Raw genomic sequence first — 23230 nt, forward strand, 5'->3', positions numbered from 1 at the left:
TAAGGCCTGGAACCTGCTGGAGAGAAAGCTCCTCGGGGGTCCCTGTGTGGGTGTGAAGACCCTTCCCCTCCTGGCTCCTGGCTCTGCAGCTGTCCTCCCTCCCCTCTGCCCTCCAGCCCTCCCACCCATGCTAGGCCAGCTGTTCTGCCCATCAGCGAAAGCGCAAGTTAAGTTCTCTGCTAAATCTCAGGGGAAAGATGAGCTGCGGCAAACGCAGCAGAGATGATCACTTTCTGCGGACTCTGTCCGTGGCTGGGCTGAGGGGGACAGGGTGGGAGACTGAGAGGAGTCCAGTCTGAAGCTGCAATTAGGCAGTGGGGGGGGGGGGGGCAGGGGCTACCCAACAGGGGTTCAAGGCCATAGGGAAGGTCTCTTCCCCAGCCCTTTAGTGCAGCCCCTGCCACTGGGTCACATGGCTCAGCCCAGGCAGAAGGAGGGTCTCCATTCCTAAGGCTCTGTAGGAAAGCGGATAGCCCCGCAGCCCCTCCTGCACCACTGGGTGAGACCGCCTGGCGTGCCAACCTTGGGTCCCTGGTTGCAGTGGAGTCAGGAGCAGGTCTGGAGGGGGCATTACCCTGAGACTGGGAGTGGGGACGAGGAGCCTGGGTAGAACTCCCCAGGCCCGGGCTGGGATGAAGAGACCATTGTCCAGCTCTTTCGGGCTGAGCTGGCAGCTTGGGGGTCATCTGGGTTCAGGGACTCCTGTGGACTCTTCTGGAGCTGCTCCTGTTCACTTACCTCTCCTCAGCCCTCAGGGAGGCTGAGCTGGACCTTGGAACCCAGCAGGGGTCCAGGGGTACCACATACTCACCTTAGGCCCCGGGACCCAGGGAAACCCCACCCTTCTGTTTTCCTGGCAAAGTGGCAGGAAAGGGGTCACAAAGAAAGAAAAATGGGTGTGTTAAGCATGCGGGGACACGTGGCCAGGGGTGGGGAGGGAGTGGGACATGCCCGGTCTTCTCTAAGACGCAGACACTCCCTGCCAAGTCAGGTCTCCATCTGTGAGGGGACAGCCCAGAAGGCCTCAGAATCAATTGTGCAAAGATAGATGCTTTATTTTTTGTGATGGGAGCTACACACCTGGGAGTCCCCAGGCTAGGATTGGGCACTGTGACCTTGAGAACCTCATCTAACCGTTCTGCAGACTTCGGGGGTGGGGCAGTGCCCAACCGCAGGCTGGGTGGGCTGGCCTTAGCCTCCCCCACCAGCCCAGGGCTGCTCCAGTCCAGTTTGGTTTCCTGGGTTGAAATCGTAACCCGTCAGGCCCAACCTTGGCCAAAGATAACGCTGCTGTGGCAGGGCTAGCTGCTGGGAGGGCGCAGGCATAGAGCAAGAGGGGGCTTTTTCCCTGAGCCTCCCCGTCCACCCCCACGGAGTGGTTTCCTCAGGAAGCCAGGGCTTGCTAGACATATGGCTCCAGCTTCTGGGGGCCGGGTGGAGGTGGGGGTGGGGGCGGGGGGAAGCGCCAGCTTCCCCAGCCTGTCGGGGAAAGGAGGCAGCCGCTTTGCATTCTTGACTCTCTGCTGTCCCCGTGTGGCTGTGAGGACATTTGACACCACACAGCGGTGGTGGGGCCTGTGTGTGTGAATCTATGAGTGTGTGTGTGCGCGCGTGTGTTGTGTGTTGGGGTGGTGAGGGCGGGGGGACTCAGTAAGACCGAAGCTGAGGCAGAACCACAGAGAGATGGCCCTCATATCTGCTCTAGAGAACTGGGGTCTCTGCCCCCAAGCCCCAGATGTGCAACGCTAGGGCAGCTGTAACATCAGCTATGGTACACGTGCTTACCAAGAAATTGAAAGAAAAGATGGGGATGATATTCATTTGCAAGTGGGCGAGGGGACTAGACATCAAGAGTGCGAGGACAGCTGGGTCTTCTCTGACCATGGGGCAAGATCCCCCCTTGCTGAGCTGCCCCAGCAACCGCAGCCATGTTGGCCTGCAGAATCCTGGGCAGGTGCACCCAAAAAGCCATTAGGAAAGTGGGGAAAGGAACTGATATAGAGGGAAATAGAGTCTGTCCATGCCCTGCTCTGTCCTCAATCCTTAACCATCACCTGCCTCAGGCCAGGAACCCTGTGGGTCCTGACCCAGCACCTGCTGTCTGCCAGGGGCCCCAGGTCTTTCGGTCAGACTGTTGTGTCAGTAGTATCCAGACACACTGATGGGGTCAGAGGGTCCTCCGAGGTTATTTTCAGGCAGGCGTCCTTGAATGTCGAATGTGGGTATCCTTCAGAATCAAGGAGGGGCATGTTCAAATACCCACCAAAGTCTGAGAACAGCTGACCTTGTCTCTTGGGCTTCTTTCATGGTTGGGGAAACTGAGGCCCAGGGGGGTCTGGATGAAGGTAACTGCTGAAGGTCACAGCAGGTTCAAGGGTTTCAACTTGATACTGTTCACTTCCAGTCCAACAGACTGGTCTGTCAACGTGGCCACAGGCCACGCTCGTTCAGCGGGTGGAGGTGGGCTCTCAGGCCAGCCTGGAGACGTACAGGAAGGGGCACAGGCAGCTCCCTCCCCTACATCCTTTCTGCATCCTGTAGCAGGGCAGCCACCAGGCTGATGACCTGTGAGGCTGGCTGGACTGTGTCATATTCCGCGAAGAGGTGGCACACATTCTCCTGGGGCTCCGTCTGGCTCTTGGCCACGAACCCAAAGATCCTGGTGGTGGAGGGCAGTCTGAGTGAGGGGGGGCCCAGGAAGGCATGGGGCTGATGGGAGTGGGGTGGGGGCCTCAGCCTGCACCACATTCCTCCCTGTCCCTCCCCCAGCCAGCAGGCTCCTCCTTCATGGGGGCTCCCTGATGAAGGAGGTGCCTCCCCTGCCAGGCTGGGAGATCCCCATGTTCATGCTCTTGGTTTCCTTCCATCTGAATGGGGGCTTCCGAGGACAGAACCTGTGTATTTCCCCTTAGAGTGGAAGCTCCCTGAGGACAAGGATGTATCTTGACCATCAGACTGGGGCACTGCAACAGATTGAGGCTTCCTGAGGTTAGAGCCTGTGCCTTTTGCATAAGACTGAAGGCTCCCAGGCGCAGGTCTCCCCCAGCAGACTGGAGGCTCTCTGCAGGCAGGGTCAAAGTCTTCCCATTGTCCCCATGAACACCATGGGCTATTAATGTCAGGATGGGCCTCCCTCCTCCCCCTGGTAGATCTGGGGCCCTGCCACAGGGACAGCTCTTTTGGTGACTGTGTGGGTGGGAGGGACTTACCGGGAGGGCTTGCAGTACTTCTGCCACCTGTGGGCAAAGAACACAGCCAGTGCTGAGGAATGAGGCTTTGCTCCATGCCACAGGGCCCTGGAGGAGCACGGGAGGACTAGCCAGCTCCGTCCCCACCCTCATTCTGTCGCCCCAACCCCTTGGGGCTCACAGACTTTCTCTGAGATCCCAGTCCCAGAGTCTCAGGACACCTGCTGGGCAGCCAGGCCCTGGACGGCCTTCTTATTGTGATCCAGCCTTGAACTTACTTCCGTTGTTCAGGGTCCATGCCACAGAAGCGGAGGGTGGCGAGGGGGTAATGGCGCCGGAAAAACACCCTGGAAGGAGGTGGGGAGAGAAGGGTAGCTGGTGAGAGCCTGGCCCAGTGGCATGTCCTGCCTCCAAGAGGCCTCCACGGTAGACCGAGTACACCTGCTGTGACCCTTCCTGCCGCTGGGCCCTGGGCCTGCTTGTGCATCCTCCTCTCCAGGGTGCATCTGCCTCGTGTCCTACATATGGGGCTTTTCTATCATCCCCCGACCACATCATTTAACTTTTTGAGGACAGGAATTACATCTTGGTTCCCTCTTGTTTCTCGCAGCCCAGGGTCAAGTTTCCACTAGACTGTGAGTCCCTGGGCCCAGGGAAGGTGTGATCTCTTTCCACTCTGTGTCCCACTGGTCAGCCGGAGTCTGGCCCATGGAAGTCTGCACTCCGTCAAGGGGTGCAGACTTAATCGGTACCCAGTGAATACAAATTAATTCCATCCCCATCAGTCACGATGCAGGGGGGCGTTGGTCATTGGAGTGAGGCCCAGAGAAGGCAGGAAAATTGCCTGGAGTTGCCCAGCACATCACCACTCCCACGGGGTCCAGGACCCTAAAGTTGACCTTCAGCACTGATCCACGGCCATCTCAGCCACCCCCTCCAGCTCTGCTCTGCCCACCCTGCAGCCCCAGGGCAAGGGAAGGCCCTTACTTCCTCTGGACATCGGTCAGGGTGATGCCCTGCTCCGTGACTTTGAAGTGGACCACAGTGGGTGTGGGGAGGATGTCCCTCTCGAAGGTGGTGGAGATGGCCTTCTGCACGGCCAGGGCGCCGGTCAGGGTCTCCACGCTCACGGAGCTCAGGTACAGGGTGTGGCAGCCTGTGGGATGCAGACACTGCGCTGGGGCTGCTGCCGGGGCCCACGGCATTGTGGGGGCATCACTCCCCTAGGTCTCCCCTCTGTCCAGAGGCAGGGGAGGGGAGCCTTTCTTCTTTGGGAATCCAGTGAGGCTCCTCTTTGAGCCATCAAACAGGAAGAGGGTACATGGGTGACCACAATTTGAGGCCAACCCCAAGGGATTTGGGGATCTTCTGTTGTTACCTTGCTTTGCCAGGGCCCCTGGCCCTTCAGGGTGGGGTAAAGGAAGGGATGTTGCCCTGTGTGTAGGGGTGTCCTGGAAAACCTCCTTCTGTCCCGTCCATGCTGGGTGGGAGTGGGGTGGGAGTGGGGTGGGAGGCTGGGGGGGGTGGTTCTTTGGCGAGAATATGGGAGGGGAGCCACTGTACTCAGGGCACAGAGTAGGAGCTGTCACTGAGACACGTATTGATCTCGCCTGGCCTCTGGGAGAGTGGGGGAAGGACCTTTTCTGTGTTGAAGCCTCCGGGACTCAGACCTGACACCCCACAGAGGATCCCAGACCCAGGGACCACCTCCAGGGCAGGCACCTCAGACCCAGAGAGACCCTAGCACATACGCAGCTGCCCGTGCGTGTGCAGGATGGGGTGTGAACTCTGCCAGCGCCCCCACCCTGTCCCACTTCCCTGCTGGCCCAGTGCCCGCAGCCTCTCATCTCCTGGTTTACAGGCGAGTGAGGGGGTGCGGCACCTTGTTAAAGCTGTAGAAACAAAGCTGTGATAGGAAACATGTGTGGGCCTGCGTGTGCGTGCGTGTGCACAGGGCTGGGAGGTGCCCTCCTGGGGGCACAGCCAAGCCTGGCACCTCCCCCGCACCACTTACCAGCAGATTTCTTCAGGCAGGAGGCTGGGCTGTCTGTAGAGGGGTCCGAGGCCCCGTCTGCACCTCCCAGTTCTGAGCCAAGGCAAAGGAACAGGCCCCCAAGGGGGCGGGGGTGGAGTGAATGGACCCCTCTCAAAGGAACAGGCCTCATTAATTCCTTTGAACATCTCCCACCTCCACCCCCACCTCCAGGAAGTGACTAGGCTGAGAAACCAGGTATGATTTCCGTAGTTAGGCAAAAGGGGCCCACTTTGGGCTCCCCAAATGCCTAGCTTGCAAGCCTTTTGATCCCTACCCCTCCACCCCCAGACGCTGCCGTGACCTCCCTCGTCCTCACAGGCCCTGACCTCCTCACTTCTTTTGGACCCCATCCCAACCCCAGGCCTTTCTTTGCAGAAAGTCGGGGGCTCTCACCATCACCCCACTAGGGCTCCTCTGTCCTGACTCCTCTCCGAGAAACACCCCTTCTTGAGCTTCCCCTGTGCACCCCTGAGGCATCTGGGGTACAGCTGGGCTGTACACCCTGGGCAGGGGTTGCTGATCTGGGTTCAAGGTCTGCCTCTGTGAGCAAGTTAATGCCTTTGGGCAAATTACTTGATGTCTAGAACTCTCATTTTCTTATCTGCAAAATGGGGATAATAAAAGCAAAATCTATTCCATAGGGTTGTATCGAGGTGTGAGTGAGTGAGTGGGTGCTCAAGAAATGTTGGTCCTGGGGGAAAAAGAAAAACACCTCTCCAAATGTTTGATTTGTGCTCTTTTATCCTTTTGAAGAAGGCTACTATTTTGTGCCAGGCATTGTGCTAAGAGCCCTGCCTGAGCTGTCTCATTTAATCTGCACACCAATTCTGTAAGTAGGTATGGTGAGGATTGCTCCCATTTCATAGATGAGGAAACTGAGGCTCAGAGAAGTTAACATTCTCAAATTGTCACAGCTAGGAAGTGGAGATGTTGACCAACTTCAGAGCATGCACTTTTAAACATGACACCAAAATAATCCATAAACAAGGTGGAAGTGACCACCAGGGGCCTTTCTGGTGAGAACAAACAGGTCCAGCGCCCCGACATTGCCTCCTTGGGGCCCAGACCCACCTTTCTGAGGGATGGCAAGTTTGCAGGGCAGGGCCAGGGCCATGATGGAATGCTGGCACACGAAGGCAGACAGGCTCCCTGCAGGAAACAGGCAGCCCTGCGTGAGTGGGCCTTCCCCAGCCCACCCTCCCAGTTCAGAAGAAGGGAGCCCCTGCTGCCCCCTCCCAGGATCGGGGCCTGGAGGCTGGGGAGGCTCACCAAAGTAGGGCTCTTCATCTGCTCCTTTGAGATGCACCCCTTTGGCAGAAGACTCAATGAGGAAGTGTCGGATAAGGTCACTGCTGTCCTCGCCTGGACAGAGAAACAATGATGCATGCAGATGGGAGTTTCAGAGCCCGGTGCTTGCCAAACACTGACCAACTCGTTCCCTGACACACCTCCCAGGGTCCACCCAAAGGTTATCTTGTCCATCCCCCGGCTCCGGGTGGAACGGCAGGGAGGAGCCCTATTTTCCAGGCCGCCCACAAGGGAGGTGCCAACGCATTTGCTCAAAGCCTTCTGTGTCCAGTCCTTCCCACTTCAGAAAACCTTGCCCTTGGCCAAGAGTTATCAGGGATGGTTCTCAATTACTGTTTAGATCAAACCCCGACTCTTCAGTCTGGTTTCTCTCTCCCTTTGCCGACCACATCCGGGCGCTATTGTTCTGCACCGGATCGTCCCTGCTGGAGGCGGGCTGGCCCTGGGAGGGTGGACGTGCCCTTCTGACTCTGCTCACCTGGCCCACAGCTTCCTCCTTGATTTGGGCTCATCACCTCTCCAGAGGCTTCTTTGACAACCAACACTCCCTGGCCGAGGTCACTTTCTTATTTCCATAGTGAGGCACAAAGACCACAAGGTTGGGATTTTCAGCCTAGCTCTATCACTTAATTGCTCTGAGGCCATTAACTAACTCTTGGGGCCTCAGTTACCTCATGCATTAAATGAGAGGTGTGATCCTGGGGTTTAGGTGAGGGGCTATGACCAGGCACTGTAATTATCTGTTTTTATCTACCTGCCCAGTGAGGTGGCGTCTGGGTCTGATTCCTCTGTATCCCTGGTGCCTCCCTTACTGCATGGTAAATGCCCCATAAACCTGTGCTGAGTTAGCAAATGTGCATGCGAGCTCATGGGAAAGCACGTGTTAAGCTATCACTTACACGTGTGACAAGCTAGTACACATCACGTAAGCTAGCACATACATGCGTTACTACACATTAGGTTCCTTGGAGATAAATTCTGTCTGACCTAGAAGAGAGCAGCCTAGAGAGAGCTGGGAATTTCCTCCTTCTCTTCCTACCATGAGGGTAGACCAAGGAATTTGGGGGACTTGGGAGGCAGAAGCAACTCAGGCTTGCTGTGAAAAGAGTTTTTCACGGTGCCTCAGTGCTGGGGGGGATCTACGGGGGTGCTGAAGTGGACCTTCCTCCCAGGAGTCCTTATGGGACTGGCCCGAGGCCACCCTGAGTGCTAGCATCAGAGCCGGGACTAGAACCCATCACACCTTCCCGCCCCAGTTGAGCGAGCCCAGAAACAGGTGCGTACCTGGTTGGTTCTGGGCAGATGCCGGGGCCTCCTGCACCTTCAAGGCTAGGCCGAAGGAGCCTCGGTATGAAGAACTGTCCCTTATGACAAAAGCCCCTGGCTCCTCCTTTCTCAGCAGCTCGATTGCTGGAACAATCCTTGAGTCAGACATGGATACTGCCCCACCTGGATGCCCTCTGTCCCCAGCACCACAGGGCCTTCATGGAGCAGATGTCACTGTCCAATCGCTGCCATTCTTGAGGTAGTCAGTTCCCATTTCTTCATGAGGTCAGCAGAATACCCCCCTTCCCTGGATCTCTATTTGCCATGACCCAGGCCCCCATCTGCCTGATGTGGGGTGCAGGGCCTGGACCCGACTCCAGGGTCACCTGCTCTTCCTTTTACCTTGCTCTCGGGTGATGCTCGGCTTAAACCAGTATTTAGACGTGTCCATCACGAACTTCATGGTGGGCTGCATGTCCCTGGTGGGACCTGGAGAAAGAGAGAGAAGGGGGACCCTGTAGGCTGGACAGAGGGGAGCTGAGAGACATCCACCAGAGAAGGCTGGAGAGCCTTCCCTACTCTGCCCAGGGGTCCCATTCAAACACCAGCCCGGACCCAACCCCATTGTATTCCCAAACTGCCTCCAAGAGGCAAAACCAAACAGAAGGATTCCAGGGCTTGGCACATCTAGAACTTAGAAGTGCCCATGTATCCTTGGTAATGAATAAAGAACAAATAAAACCTCAGTTTGGTGATAAACAGTTTCTCAAATCTACTGTTGCCTGGTGGGGACTGAAATAAGGGAAAAATAAGAAATTCTCAGATGCATCGTTTGGTTTCACATTCTCCCCCCTCTTAATAATCCTACAAGTTTCTTAGGGGTCTGTTCAGCTTGGAAAATAAGATGGAAGAAAAGGAGCAGGAGAGGAAAACAGCAGGTCTGGGCGGGAGAGCGTGCCCTCGGAAGTTGGGGGCCTGGGTTCTTGACTCTGATTTGGGACAACTGAGGCGCAGAGGGCACCGAGTGGACCAAACAACATCTGAGGCTCTCTAATGCTCCAATAGCCTAAGAAATTGAAGTGAACTTTGTTTTGAGAATATTTTGAAGAATTTGATAAGGTCCCAGGATATGATTAGTGCTGCCCTGGGGCATCGCCAAAGCAGGATGGGAACATCATTAGGCTAAGTAACTGTGCTCTTTGAGATGCCAAAATGCCCATTTACCTGGGTCTCTAAGGCAGAGAGCAGTGGTTCTCAATTTCAAAATCTTGAAATGGAGTGTTGTAACCAGTTATACTTAAGTAACTCCTAAAAACCCTAAAATCTGCAAATGATTTTTCTTAGGAAAGCAATCACCGCAGATTCAAAGGCATACCTGACGTACCATTTTCTCTTGCTTGCATTGGCATGGCTCCGTGAGTGGGAGTGAGCATTTCACACACCCCAGGGTCGCCCTGATGCCTGTGAGCGTCACAGTGAGCGGCCAAGTGAGGGCTGAGAGTTGGCCGTGGGATGTGGGAGCAGGGACAGTGTTGGCAGGGGCCCCTGCTCATGGGAGATATACACCAGGGGGTGCCAAGGCTTAGCTTCTGTGTTTACTGCTGTGGGTCCTGGTTGATTTTGTTCTTTTTGGACGCCTGTAGTTGCAGACTACGGGAAGGAGGGTGTTTGCTGTTTTGTGGTTTTCAGCTGTCTGAATTGGAATGCATTGTCTCCATTACCCCGTCCGCCCCCTCTGTGTTCTCGTCATTCACCCACGTCAGAGTTGGGACTGACTCGCCCTCTCCCTCTCGTTGGGTCAGTCATTAAGCCTGCTGCCTCCACACCCCAAAGGTTGCCTGGCTCTGTCCTCTGTCCTCCACCCGCACTGCCCCTGCAATCCATCTGCCTGCAGCTGCCAGAGTGGTCCATTGAGCGTGTCCCTCTGACCCCATCTCTCCCCTATTTGAAACTCTCTGATGGTCCCCTGGTGCCTAAAGGGTAAACATCCACTTTTTTTTTTTGAGACAGAGTCTCACTTTGTTGCCTGGCCTGGAGTGCCGCGGCATCATCATAGCTCACTGCAACCTTGAACCCCTGGGCTCAAGTGATCCTCCTGCCCCAGGCTGACCGATTAGCTGGGACTACAAGTGTGTGCCACCACCCCCGGATAATTTTTCTATTTTTTGTAGAGATGGGGTCTCGCTCTTGCTCAAGCTTGACTCGAACTCCTGGCCTTAAGCAATCCTCCGGCCTTGGCCTCCCAGAGTGCTAGGATTACAGGCGTGAGCCACTATCACTGTGCCTGGCCTACATTTCCTTTTTTAACTTGGTGTTCAAGGCCTTTTACAATCTGACTCCAAATTACTCTCAAAGACCTCACCCTGCGCCCAACATTCCAGGCATTTCCTAAACATACCATGTGCTTCCAGACCTCTGTGACTGTGCATTCCCTGTTCTCTCTGCTGGGAATGCCCGTCCTCGCCTCCAACCACAACCTTCTGATCCACTTTCCAGATCCAGCTCAGATGTTGCTTCCTCTGTTCTCCAGACTGAAAGAATCACTCTTTCCTCCATGGCCCCGTAAGACTTAGAACATCTCTCTACCCCTGTGTTTATCCTACTCTATAGTGATGCTTAGCTTTTGTCTCTTTCTAGACTGTTCCCCGGGTGTCCTCACTGCCTGGCCCAGTGCCGGGCACACAGTAAACATGTTGACTGGCTGTTGCAGGAACCCACTGGTGCTTTGTCTCTTCCCCCAGCCAAACCTTACAATGCTTGAGAAATTGGTTTACAACGTACCGTCCGGGCAGGTGGTGGTGGGGGCATCTGGCAGGGTCTGGTTGTGACTCCTGGTGGCTGGACAGGGGTTGCTGGGAGAAGCAGCTCCAGGTTGGACAGAGCCCTGGTGTCCTAGGGTCCGCTGGGGTGGGGGAGACCCTGGTTCTGGGCAGCCGTTGATCAGCACGATGGGTATGTCCACCATGGAGTTGGTGATGGATGGGGGGCAGCTGCTGGCATGTTCTTTGGCCAGTGGTGAGGAGTGGGGTGCTCTGGGAAGGCCCATGCTTTGGGTGGGGTTGCTGGGAGCCTGGAAGTCACTGGGTCTCGTACACAGAGACACGAAGCCAAGGCTGTGGAGGCTGGAGGAAGAGCCAGCTGGACTTTCCAAGGATCTAGAAGACGATTGATGGCTAGAGATGCTGGAGTGTAGGAGGGACTGGCTGCTGCAGGGGGAGAGAGCACCGTAGAGGGTGTTAGAATGTGGGGGTGAACACTCAGGGTCCAGAGCCAGGCTGTGGCTCTAATAATTTGGGTGCCCATGGCTTTGGCCAAATAGAGAACTGCATACCCTACCCCTCCACAGCCCATAGCAAAGGGCATGCCCACCTGATCCCCAAGGGATACAGAAATGTCCCTGGATGGTAAGATCTTTGGTCATGTAAAGTAGCCAATGGGCTGACCCCCGCAGGCCTGTGGGCATAGACAAGCCCAGATTCCCTCTGCTTTCCCAGCCAGGCAGGTTTGATGGTGCTGTTGCACCAGGCTCCCCGTCTCCTCCCGCCTCCCCATTGCTTCTACGAGCCCTGCAGATGTGCTGGACCTGGGCTAGACCGTGCCCGAGGGAGGCTGGTGCAGAGGGAATTCCCCGGCCAGAGGAGGCGAAGGAGGCCAGCTCCGCATCCGGCCAGACTTCCCCCTGAGCGCAGAGGCCCATGCCAATGGGCACGGCCGAAGAATCCCCAGTCTCTTTGCCAGGGACTGCTTGGGCCAGTGGCTTTGGAGGTGGTGTGGGAGACAGAGGTCCTGTGGTTTGGTCTTCCTGGGGCAGGATGTGTGTGTGTGTGTGTGTGTGTGTGTGTGTGTGTTTGTACATGCGCACACAGTTCTACCGTGAGACCTACAGAGAATTGAGCGAGGATGATTGTAAATAAATGCCCAGGCAGGTTTGCCTCCCTCCTGTGCTACATTTTGCCAGCAACAAAGAGGAAGGAGCCTTTTCATTCCTAAAAGGTACATCTCGGGCCCCCAAGTTCTATTTACATCCCTGTGTTTTGGGCTTTTAAAAAACCCTTCCTTGAGATGGGTTGTACGAGGCTGGAAAGGATACAGGTGAGCCTCATTAATGCAATAGCTCTTTTCCCAAAAGGTAGATATAAGTCAAGATTTTTGTGTGTTGAATTATATTCTAAGCTTGAAGATAGCTTGAGATCTGAATGGCTGTGATGGCATAAAAGAGAACATTCACTCTTTCAGTGTTGGTGCAAGCCCACATTTTGCTCAGACAGAGCAGGAAGCCCCTCTGTGATTTTGGGACCTGTGTATGTGTGTGTGGAGGCAATGTCAGAAGCTATAGAACCTACCTTCCAAACACGTAGCTGACGTCAGACGCTGGGCTGGCTGACAGCACAGAGACCCTGCTGCCCCGCTGTGGGGCCAGGACCCCCAGCCTCTTCTCCAGGCCTGGAGAAGACACCAGTGGGGAGCTCAAGCCCTGGGGGCTCAAGGCCTTGCTCCCCACGCAAGGGATAGAGATGCTGGGGGAGAGTGGAGGGTGAGGGGAGGAGCCCCCGGAAGGGGGAGGGGGACGCTGGTGTCCTCTGCCCTGGCTCCCAGAGAAGATGAGGCTCTCGCTGCTGCTTCGGGTCTCTCGGGGGACGTCTCTGGAAAGGAGGAGGCCGCCACTGCGTGGAGAGCCGAAGGGCGGGGTGACAGATGGGCTGGAGCAGCGCTGGGGGCCATCGTGGCACCTTGATCTGGTGGAGGTCACCTCGATGTACTTTATATCTTTGGAGAGAGAAGCAGAGCACTGGTGAGACCAGGGAGCCTGGACTCAGGACAGAAATGCTGGAAGGGTCCTCAAGACTATCTGGTCCCCCCTCTTTTGCACAGATGAGGAAACTGAGGCCCAGAGAGGAGAGGCTCTTCAGGATTAGAACCCAACTCCACCTTCGGGGCCCAGTTCCAAAGTCATCCTTTCTGTGATGTCTTCCCTTGGGTAGGGAGATGCCATGGAATGAACACAGGCCTTGGAATCAGACAGACCTGGCTTTGAGATCTGGCTCTGTCACCTACTAGCTGAGAGAGCTTGGCCAAATGACTTCACCATTTGCAGCCTCAGTTTCCACACCTGTAAAAGGGGGTGACTCCTCCCAGCCTCTTGGCGTTACAGTACAGATGAAATGAGATTGATGTGGGCAGCACAGCACTCGGTCTGGCACATAGTAGGTGCTTAAAAACTGGGAAATCCTCTCTTTGTCTTTGCCCCACCCCCCAGATTGATGGCGTGCACCAGGGACACCTGAGACCTCCGCTACTCAGAGTGTATGGAAGCCGTTTCTCCGTACCCACAACGAAGGCAGGTGTTCTCCAGGTTGGTGATACAAGAGAGCAGCATTTAAAAGCTCAATGCTCAGGCTGCACCCCAGGCCAATTAGATCAGAATCTGCAGGGGTGAGGCCAGCCCCAGGTTTGTTTGCTTGTTTTCGGTTCCCCAGGTGATTCGGGTATGGGTGGAGCCTCCGTACTGTGATCAGGGCCCGGCAGCACCACATTCCCTGGGCTCCACCCCAGGCCTAGGGAATCAGAGCTGACGATCTGGGTAGACGCCCCAGGGATCTGGGTGTGTTGTACAGTCTGAGAACACCGCTTTAGAGCAGGCGCTCCCTGAGGGCAGGGCTTGTGCATTATTGAACTGTGGACCTCCCAGCAGTTCTTAGCTGGAGCGTGAGCACTGGTCAGCCATGCGGCCCGGGCGGCTGGCTCTTTCCTTTTCCCAGGCAGGGCACTCCTGGGATTCTGAGACTTTGTTCCTGCTCCAGAGGTCATCCCTGAGTGTGGTGTCCTGGGGTGCTCCCCATGGTGAAGATGGACACCCTCCTCCTCCTGGCTTGGTGGGGGGAGGGGAATTGTCCTTGGTGCAGTTCCAGCAAGCGTGGTAGCAGGTGGGGGTTAACCAGCTGCTCCCTTCTGGAGGAAGCTTCCCAGGATGGGCGCTGAGGCAGTCAGGGAGCACCTGCACTCTCAGCTCCTGTCTGCTGGCCTCCCGCCCTCCCTGGGCTCTGACACATATACCATCCCCCCATCACAGCTGTGGAGGGTCAGCCTGCACCAACCGGCTCCTGGGTAGGGCCTTCCGTCCCTGCTGGAGGCTACTGCCGCTGTCTGAGCCTGCTTGCGCTGCGGTGGGGCTGGGGCATTGCGTCAGATGAGCTGGCGGGCTGACCCGGGCTTGCCGCTCAGGTGGTGGAGGAAGAGCGTGGCTTTGTAGTCAGACAAATCTGGGGTGAGTCCTGGCTTTGCCGCTTTCCAGCCAAGAGAGGCATTGGGTAACTTTCCTAATCTCTCTGAGCCCTTAGTTTCCTACTCTGCAAAGCGAGGGTCTAAAACCAACCTCCCAAGGTTGTGATGAGGATTCAATACAATGACGAATGGAGCCTGGAGCCTAACCTGTGGTGGGCCTGGAGGAAGGAGCATTTCCTACCTGCCTGCTTTGGGGGGTCAGCATTGGCCAAATGGAGCTCTCTCTCTAGCTAAGGTGGGGATCCCCTTGCTGAGAAGGATGAAGGCAAGAGGAGAATACTTGGGGTGCTGTCTGTGGGCTCTGAAATAAAAGATCTTGGAATGCGGTGGATTCTTCTGGAAGGCTGGCAAGCACAACTTCTATATTTGTAGGACTTTATGACGTTTATACCCATAATCTCCTGTGAACCCCCTAACAGCCCTTAGGTTGGGCAGGCATTATTTTTATAGAGGAGGACACTGAGGCTTGGAGAAAAATGAGGATGGAGCTAACACTGACTGTACAACAGTTTTTAATAAAGACTGGCATTTATCGGGCGCCGTGTGCCGGCACCACAAATGTGTTCCCTATATTAGCTCATTTAACGCTCATCACTCGCCTGTTGAAGTAGGGAATAGCTTAACTCCCATATGACAGGTGAGAAATCAAGGCTCAGAAAGGTTAAGTGAATTATCTGATGCTGCACAGCCAGGGAGTGAAGGTACCTGACTGCTGCTCCTGACCTCTGTTTAGGGGCCCCTTCCAGGCCGAAGAGGGGCTCCTTGGGACCCCGTTCCAAGGCCTTGCCCTGTGAGAAGATGCTTGGCTGCTTTGGGGAGGGTCCCTTGGTCTGGTGAAGCTCTGGACCCCCTACTCACTGGGTCATCCCAACACCCACCAAAGACATTGCTGGGGCTGAGCCAGTGGGAGGAGGAGGGAAGGGGGCAGTCCCGGTGCCAGTCACCCCCCTGCTGTGCTGAGGTGGGTGTGGTGGGGGGTGGGGTGGGGGGAGTTGGAGCACCCCTGTCACCGGGGTGACGTTGCTGTTTACCGGCCTTTGGGGCAAGTCTGAGCAGTGCTGGGAGGCTGCCGGCGCCAGCACCAGGCAGGCGGAAGGAGGGCCTGTGGGTGGGGGGGCGGAGAGACAGTTATTAAACACCCTTCACTTGGGACTGGCAGACTGCCTTGCCTGGCAGAAACTGCTGGAAAACGAAATGTGGGGGCCTGTTCCAAAGGTGGGGTGGGGGGTGGCAGAAAGGATAAAGACAGGGAGATGGTGTTTGCTTCCCCTGTAGGATGGGGACCCCCTTAGGACAGGCCTAAAGGAAGGTGAACAAGAGGCAGGGACAGGAAACCTGAGGAAGGTTTGACAGGCGCTGGGGGGTCGAGTCTCAGAAGGAGCCTGCAGGCTGCCTCCAAAGAGATGCCCCAGGGGATGGGAGACTAGACCCCGGAAGGGGAGAAAACACGAGAACATGGACTTTGGAGCCCAGAAGCCGGGGGTTTGAGGCCTGACCTACCACTCGCTGGCTGTGTGACTGTAGGCTGTCACTTCTCCCTGAGCCCCAGCTTTTTAATCTGTAAAATGAGGTTTCCACTATTTCCTTCACAGGTGAGACACTGGGCTCATGCATTACACAGGCCGGTTTTTAAAAAAGATCTATATATTTTTAGGAGAGGAGTCAGTATAGGATTGCCAATGTTTAATTTTTTAATTTTGCCACTTCAGGACAAACAGGACAGTGAACATCTGCTAGCACTCTAATATTAGGATGTCTTTCCTTCAACACCCCAAAAGTAGGAAGGAGGGGATTGCAAAATGGTGGGGGTCCTTCACGTTGAATACATTGAGACGTAAGAGAACTCGCCACAATGCCCAGAGTTAGTTACGCTGCCATGGGCTGCGACAGCTTTGTTACCAGTGGCCTGTGGGGAGGATTTCAGGAGGCCAAGCTGCATGAGAAAGCGGGTGGCTGACCACAGTGACATGACATGCAGGTACCCTCTGCTCCTAGTGACGGTGGATAGCTTCCTAACGGGGGACTGACCCAGCTGGGCTGTCTTAGGAGGGCGTGAGCTCCCTGGCATCGGAGGTGCCCAGGCAGAGGGCAGAGGAGAGGGGATCTTTTCTCTGCCAGCAGGGGCTAGGGCAGAGCTAGGCAGCTTCTTCGGGACCCTCTGGCCACTGCCGGCCCCTTTGCGCTCCCTGTTCCCCACAGTTGGGTGGACACATGCTCGCATGGCCGGCTGTGCTCAGGGCATCGAGGACACAGCCTGCTGCCCATCAGCCCCATGCTGGTCCTCAGCCCTTTCCATAGAAGAAGGGCCCTGTTGTCACCAACCCTCACCTCACGTCTGTGGACGTTCCTCAGAGACTGGTTTCGCCCCAGCTGGCCTTGAATGGAACGCCTGCCGTGGGGCACGAACAAGAAAACCCTGGGCTTTCTCCTGCCAACGATAATTAGGCCCAAGACGACTTTTCTGCAGTGACATGCCCATGACTGGCCTTGAGAAGCAGGAAGACTCTAGAGGGACGGAGGCGGCTCCTTTACTGGCCTGGCAGGCAGTTCTTGGTGGGAGGAGGGAGAGCAGGCAGGAGCCCAGGAGCCCGGGGCACCAGAGGACCTGGGCGCTGGGCTGGCCTCCACCCCAGAGCCCAAACCTACCCTGGGGCTGGCCCTACGTGCAACCCTACTGCTTAATAAAAACAGCTACCATTTATAATGACTTACGGTGTGCCAGGGTTGGTGATAAACAGCCAGCAAGTGTTATTTCTTTTAATCCCCACAACACCCCTGGCGGTAAGAACTCTTATTATCTTCATTTTATAGATGAAGAATCTGAGACACAAAGAAGAGAAGTAAGCAGGCTGTGTAAGGCCTGCCTGACGCCAGCTATTAGGCTAGACTGGCTCCTTACTCAATCCCATCAACCCCAGTTTTTTCATCTGTAAAATGGGGATAAAATTTGTACCTCCTGGGACTGGATTGGAGGGATTGAAGATTCTGTATAAAGTGCTCAGCACAGTGCCTTGCATATAATAAGTGTTCAATAAATGGAAGTTCTCATGGATCCTATCTCTAATCCTAACCTCACCCCCTCACCCCCAGCTGATTGTTAATCCCTGGAAGCCTCGGTCTTCCACCCTGTATAATGGGGCTGCTGCTCCTTGACCCTGATCCTCAGAGTATACTTGAAACTCTTTCGGAAACTGAAGCCAGATGTAGGAATTTCTGGATTCCCTTGGATTTGGAGTTGGCTCATACCAGCTTAAACTTTTTAGGGTTTTGTCCAGTGGGTTGCTAAACTCAGCCATTATTAAAAATTACAGTATGTAAATTTATAATGAAATAATTTGTTTTAAAAACAAAGGTAGTAAATACTCAAAATTCATCACATCCCAATCATTTTACTCCATTTTGCTTTTATCTGTGTTCTCGAGGTTATTTATGTCTGCTGTGTGGGTGTGGGGGAGAGGCTGTGTAACAGCCGGCTACCGCACATGTTTCCAACTCCACATTCAGTGACACCGTCATGCTGGGAGCTGGAAATTGGCCATGGTGGGAGAATTTACATGATGGAAATGGGCAGCTGCTTCAAATCAGGCTTCCTCCGCCCCTGCCTGCAACCAGGGAGCCAGTTGTTAAAGACTTACCAGTGTACCACTGCTTGAACGCAATAGGTTTCCAATCCCAAACAGACTGGATTCCTTGTCTCTCCAACCCCTCTATTCCCAGCTTGGGCCTCGCCAGAGAGACACTCCCCTAAATAGGGACAGAGGGCCAAAGAGCAATCCTGCAAAAATTTCAGGAGGCCCAATTAGGATCTAGGGCTGTGGGGTTCAGGGACTCCACATTTATTGAGCTCTTACTTATGTGCATGGCATTGTACAAAATACTTATATATATATGTTAGCTTATTTAAGTTCTCATAAAAATCATATAAAATAGGTATCCATCACTTTCCAAACTCAGGAACAAAATAGAATTTAAGAGCGAGGGAAACTTGTGTTTATCCCTTTTGTGTAGCAGAGAAAACAGAGAGGTTAGTAACCTACTTAGGGTTGCACAGCACCTCCCAACAGGACAGTGTCCCCTTCTCTGATTCCACAGGAAAGTCCTGCTTCCTCACGGACTCTGGTCCCAAGTCTCCCCCCTGGCACTGCCCCAGGTCCTTACCCAAGGCTTCAGGTTCCTCCTTCTTTCTCCTTGAGGTGGTGCTCTGGGCAGATTTGGCCTGGGGGCCACCAGCCCCTGAGGGAAGCAGCTGGAAGGTAGGGTCCAGTTCCAGGATCATCTGGTTGAGGCTCTCCAGGGAGAAGTCAATGTAGGAGTCAAGGTCCTCCAGGGTCCCCGAGGCCTGCTCCCCAGGGGACTGCAGGAGGCAGTTGGCTTTGGCCTCGGCCTGTGTGGCCTGCTGGAGCCTGTTGGGGGGTCCCTTGCAGGATATGGGAGTCACGAGGGCCTGGGCTCCCCAGCCTTCCATGGTGTAGTAAGAACACTGGGGCAGCAGGCTGGGGCTGGGTGCTGGGTGCAGGGCCCTCCTGGGTTCTTCACAGGGAGCCACGCTGACCGTGTGGCCTCCTGCCAGCAGGGGGCCGGACATCACCTGGGACATGGCAGGGGTGATGACCTCAGTGGTTGGTTTCCCTCTGGCTTCCAACTAGCCCCACGGTCATCCCAGAGATGGCACTTGCCAACCAGGAGCTCCCAGGACCTGAGAGAAGTGGGGAGTGGGAACTGAGCGCCTTCTGTAGGTGAAGCCCCTGCCTGCCCTCCGCCATGCAAGGGCACATTCTTTATTTATTCGCTTAAAGGCGTGGATGCTGGCGTCAGACTGCCTGGGTTTGCGGTCTGGCTCCACCACTTACTAGCTTGTGTGAAACCTCGGGCAAGTTAGTTAACTTCTCTGTGCCTCAGTTTCCTTATCTATAAAATGAGTTAATATTTATAATATGCTTAGAACAGTGCCTGACACAGAATAAGCATTATGCAAGCGATCGTTAAATAAAATAATTTCAGTAGATATTTGTTGACTATTTACTATGTCCCAGGAATATTTATTAAATAAATACTCCCTAATGTTTATTGAGTAATTACTATGCACCTAGGCCCTGGTATTTATACATAAAGCCTTTTAAAATCCTCATGACCACCTTATGAGGTAGGTACTATTATTATCCCATTTTACAGCAAGAGAACTGAGACACAGAGAGGTAAGTAACTTGACCAAAGGTCACACTGCCACCAAGTGTCAGAGCAGGACTGGACCCCAGGCTGCCTGATGTCCGGGCCCCCGCCCTTATGTCAGTTGCTGAAGCAGAGAAGTTAGCAGGTGAGCAGCCGTAACAGTGTCACCAGGGAGGAGGGGAAGTGGAGGGGGCTCTGTAGGTGCTGGTGGGGAGGTGAGGCAGGACTTCTGGAGGAAGGGACGTGCCGAGGGAGACAGAAGGAAGAGCAAGAGGTAGCTGGATAAGGAAAGTCGGGGTGAAGAGGCAGGGGGCAGTTTATGCAAAGGGCTGGAAGACAAGGAAGGTGTGACAGAGCACCCAGGAAACAGAGCAGCCCCTGGGGGGGATGGAGGAGGAGATGGGGCAGGAGAGGCAGGCTGGGCTCTGGGCTGCTGACTCAACCCTGAGGGCAGTGGGGAGCCACAGACATTTTTTTTTCCCTAGAGATAGGGTCTCACTCTATCACCCAGGCTGGAGTTCAGTGGCATGATCATAACTCACTGCGACCTTGAATGCCTGGGTTCAGGCAATCCTCCTGCCTCAGTGTCCTGAGTAGCTGGGACTATAGGTGTGTGCCACCACACCCAGCTAAATTTTTTAATTTTAATTTTTGTAGAGATGGGGTCTCGCTATGTTGCCCAGGCTGTTCTCGAAATCCTGGGCTCAAGTGATCTTTCTGCCTTGGCCTCTCAAACTGCTGGGATTACAAGGGTGAGCCACTACGCTGGCCCAGAAAAGTAGTGAGCTGGGGAGTGACATCTTCAGATGATATTCATTTCCTGGGGGCTCATTCGGGAAAGAGATGGCCCAACTTTCTCATTTTCCTTACTGTGAAAAGTTCTTCCTGTTGTCTAACCTTAACGCCACATGCTAGTTTCTTTTTTTTTTTTTTCTTTTTAAAGGCAGGGTCTCACTCTGTCGCCCAGGCTGGAGTGCAGTGGCATGGTCATAGCTCATTGCAGCCTTGAACCCCTGGGCTCAGGTGATCCTCCTGCCTTAGCTTCCTGAGTAGCTGGGGCTACAGGTGCATACCACCATGACTGGCTAATTTTTTTAATTTTTATTTTTGTAGAGATGGGGTCTTGTTATGTTGCCCAGGTTGGTCTTGAACTCCTGGGCTCAAGCGATCTCCCTGCCTTGGCTTCCCAAAGTGCTAGGATTGCAGGTGTAAACCACCATGCCCGGCCCCAACATGCTAGTTTCTTATAGGTGGGGATTGGTAGGAGGTAAGAAGTTCTGGGACCGAGGCTGCCAAGAAAACCGCATGGAGCTGGGACATGCTGGTTGCGCTCCCATTGCTTGCTCTGGCCTTTGCTGCCTACTCCTCAACTCTGTTTTTCCCCTTTTCCAAGATGCCTCCTCTACAACTTGCTTTGGAGTCAGACCTTAGTGCTGGAAAAGGCATTTGAGACCGGCTTGGGGCAAATGGACTCTGGAATCTGAATATTTAGATTTGAACCCCAGCTCACATAGCTCCTTGTGGTATGACTCTGACCCTCAGTTTCTTCATCTGTGAGATGAGAATAAGATTTCCTGCCCTGGACCTTCCCAGAGAGTGCTATGGAATTAATAAGGTACTGCTTGCAAAGGCAGCTAGTTAGACAATACTGAATAGTACTTAGAAATAAGGGCTTATTGAGTATAACACCTTCATAACAGTGGCACCCACTTATTGAGCACTGACCATGTACCAGGCGCTGATCTCTGTGGTTTACATGTGAGTTACATTTGGTGACTCAGTCACTCTTCTCACAGCCCCGAGAAGTACTGTGCCCTGTTATCAGTCCACTTTACAGATGAAGATACTGAGACTCAAGAGAGGTTAAGAAACCTGTGAAGGCCACACATCCAGAAAAACAGTGGAGCTGGGATTCAAACCCAGGCCGTGGGACTCTGGAACCTTAACTCCTTATGCCACGTGGAGGTCTAACGCAGGGGGACAGCTGAGGTCCAGAGAGGGAGCATGATTTGTGCAAGGTCGCTCAGCAAGTTTAATGAGAAAAGCCAGGCCCCTTTCTGCCCCTCACCCCTCTCCCCTCACCACGGCTTCTGCAGGCCCAATGCCAGGCCTCTCCTCGGCCGGGTCCTGCAGGGGCGGCGCATGCTGGGCGCGGGAAGCGTGCCTATAAATGGCAGTGGAAGGGAGCCGGCCTCTGAGCTCCTTCCCGGGGCAGCCGAGGACACAGGGCCAGAGCTGTGGCTTTTTCCACACAGGCTCCAAGTGGCCTGGGTTTGTTGGGACAGGATCTGGGCGCACCCTGCAGGGTTTTCTGGCTGAGCCCCGCAGAGGAGGCTGGGGTTACTGACTTTGCAGAGCTCGCTGAGGGGCTAGGTGTCCCCCGATGACCAGGACCCAGGACGCCTGCCTACCGATCTGGACACAGCTGTTATGCCAGCCCGGGCAAGTGTCCTTTCCTCTCTGGGCAGACCTCAGTTGTCCCATCTGTATAATGGGGATATGATAATAACAGATACAACCGAATTCATTACACTTTCTTGACAGTTCTTTGAGGGCAGTACCGTTACCGTGGGGCTGGAGGGATTTGCCCAAGGTCAAACAACCTACACGCGGTGGAACTGGGCTTTGAACCCAGGTGGTCGTGTCTGCACAATCCCGCACTCTTACTCTACGCTGCCGCTTCACAGATTTAAGACCCCTTCTGGGATTCTGCAACCACGTGACACAGACCTGCTGCTGAGCAAAGGCAGGCAGCCTAGGCTTTTCAAACTCTCCTCTCGTTTACCCTGCCCGGAGTCACAGTCCCAGGGCAGGAGCTGTGTCTTCTCCTTCATGCCTGGACGCTGCCCCCTCCTTGGCCCCCGCCAGCCCACTCTTCTCGCTCACTCTTTCCCGCTGGAAGCAGTAGGGGAGTCCTTGTGTGTGCATTGGGGTGGACAGGGGTGGACAGGGCTCTGGCCAGCTCTGTCCCATTTGTGGGTCCCTGCTACGCCCTCCCCCTTCCCGCTCTGACTTGGATCTCTTTCTTTGTCGCTGAGGACTCCAGAGACAGGGAAATCCTGGCACTTGGCAAATGCCCTTTTCCGCTTCATTGCCAACCTCTTCTCCTGGCTTACTCTCTCTCTCCTACCAGCCCAGGCTGGTGAAAGGATAGAGTGGGCCAGAGCGAAGCCTGAGTCTCCCCCAAAGCACTTTGCCTTAAAGACCAGCTCCTGATCTTCCTGTCCCATCCACCAGACCCAGTGAGGCAGGACCTGGCTGGCAGGCAGGGACCTGCAGGACAAGCGAAGGCCCCCACCCCATTCCTGCGGGTCTCAGAAGGGCCCAGCACTCTGGGCTGGGAGGGAGAAGGCCTGGGTTCTGTGTCCGGTCCCTTCCCAGGTCTCCATGAACTCTGCTGAGCCCCTTCCCCTCCCTGGACCTCAGTTCTCTCGTCTGTAGAACGAGGCTACAGATTCGGTTCTGTTAAAGCGCTGAACTCCTGGGTCTATGATCCTGAGACCATCTCTCTTTTATCCACGATCTCTTCCTCTTTTCTCTCCACCTTCACTCTGAGCCCCAAGGAGAAGTGGAGAAGCCAAGGACAGCAGGTTAAATGAGTCAGGGTCATAGAAAGTGCTGAGTGTCCCTCTCTTCTCTTTAAAGAATAAAGGCACCTACCTGGTGTCCACGCGTGCGGGCAGGCTGTTGTGTTCACTACCACCAGGTGAGGAGTACGGCCAGGTGCCAGCTCACCTCCAGACCTGCCTTAAGAGCAGCCTGCCTGCCCGCCCTCTCTCCACCCTCCGCCCTCAGTCCCTGCACGTGGCCCTGACAGCAGCAGGCCCCGCCCCTGCTGTGTCCGGATGAGCTCAGGTGGGGCCGGCTCTGGCAGGGGGCAGGGAAACATTGGCTGGCGGCCTGGCCAGGCCGGCGCTGGGGCTGGGTGTATGTGAGGGGCTCCCAGGCTCCCAGCTTGGCCTTCCTGCTGCACCATGTGGGC

At 55.0% G+C, this 23230-nt stretch overlaps 1 protein-coding gene across 1 annotated transcript; it reads right to left on the reverse strand.

Annotated features, from left to right (window-relative positions):
* Positions 1-1794: 1794 nt before the first annotated feature.
* TNS4 (tensin 4) lies at positions 1795-22948 on the reverse strand. Its single transcript, XM_069481353.1, has 13 exons — positions 22909-22948; positions 18238-18775; positions 12141-12564; positions 10579-11003; positions 8200-8286; positions 7816-7941; positions 6493-6585; positions 6295-6372; positions 5203-5274; positions 4176-4344; positions 3467-3535; positions 3210-3236; positions 1795-2659 (listed from the first exon to the last, which is right to left on the reverse strand). Exons 2-13 carry the CDS (start codon positions 18674-18676, stop codon positions 2518-2520), a joined length of 2151 nt encoding a protein of 716 aa, XP_069337454.1. The 5' UTR covers positions 18677-18775; positions 22909-22948; the 3' UTR covers positions 1795-2517.
* Between the last annotated feature and the right edge of the window lie 282 nt (positions 22949-23230).

Source organism: Eulemur rufifrons, chromosome 9 (genome assembly GCF_041146395.1).
Source record: "Eulemur rufifrons isolate Redbay chromosome 9, OSU_ERuf_1, whole genome shotgun sequence".
Classification (NCBI taxonomy): domain Eukaryota; kingdom Metazoa; phylum Chordata; class Mammalia; order Primates; family Lemuridae; genus Eulemur; species Eulemur rufifrons.

Coding starts and splice junctions, on each gene's coding strand:
- TNS4 (XM_069481353.1), bottom strand. CDS start 18,676: ATGTCCCAGGTGATGTCCGGCCCCCTGCTGGCAGGAGGCCACACGGTC. Junction 11,004..12,140: donor GTCAGCTACGTGTTTGGAAG/GTAGGTTCTATA, acceptor CTCCCCCTGCAG/CAGCCAGTCCCTCCTACACT. Junction 3,536..4,175: donor CTGACCGATGTCCAGAGGAA/GTAAGGGCCTTC, acceptor ACCTCCTTCCAG/GGTGTTTTTCCGGCGCCATT.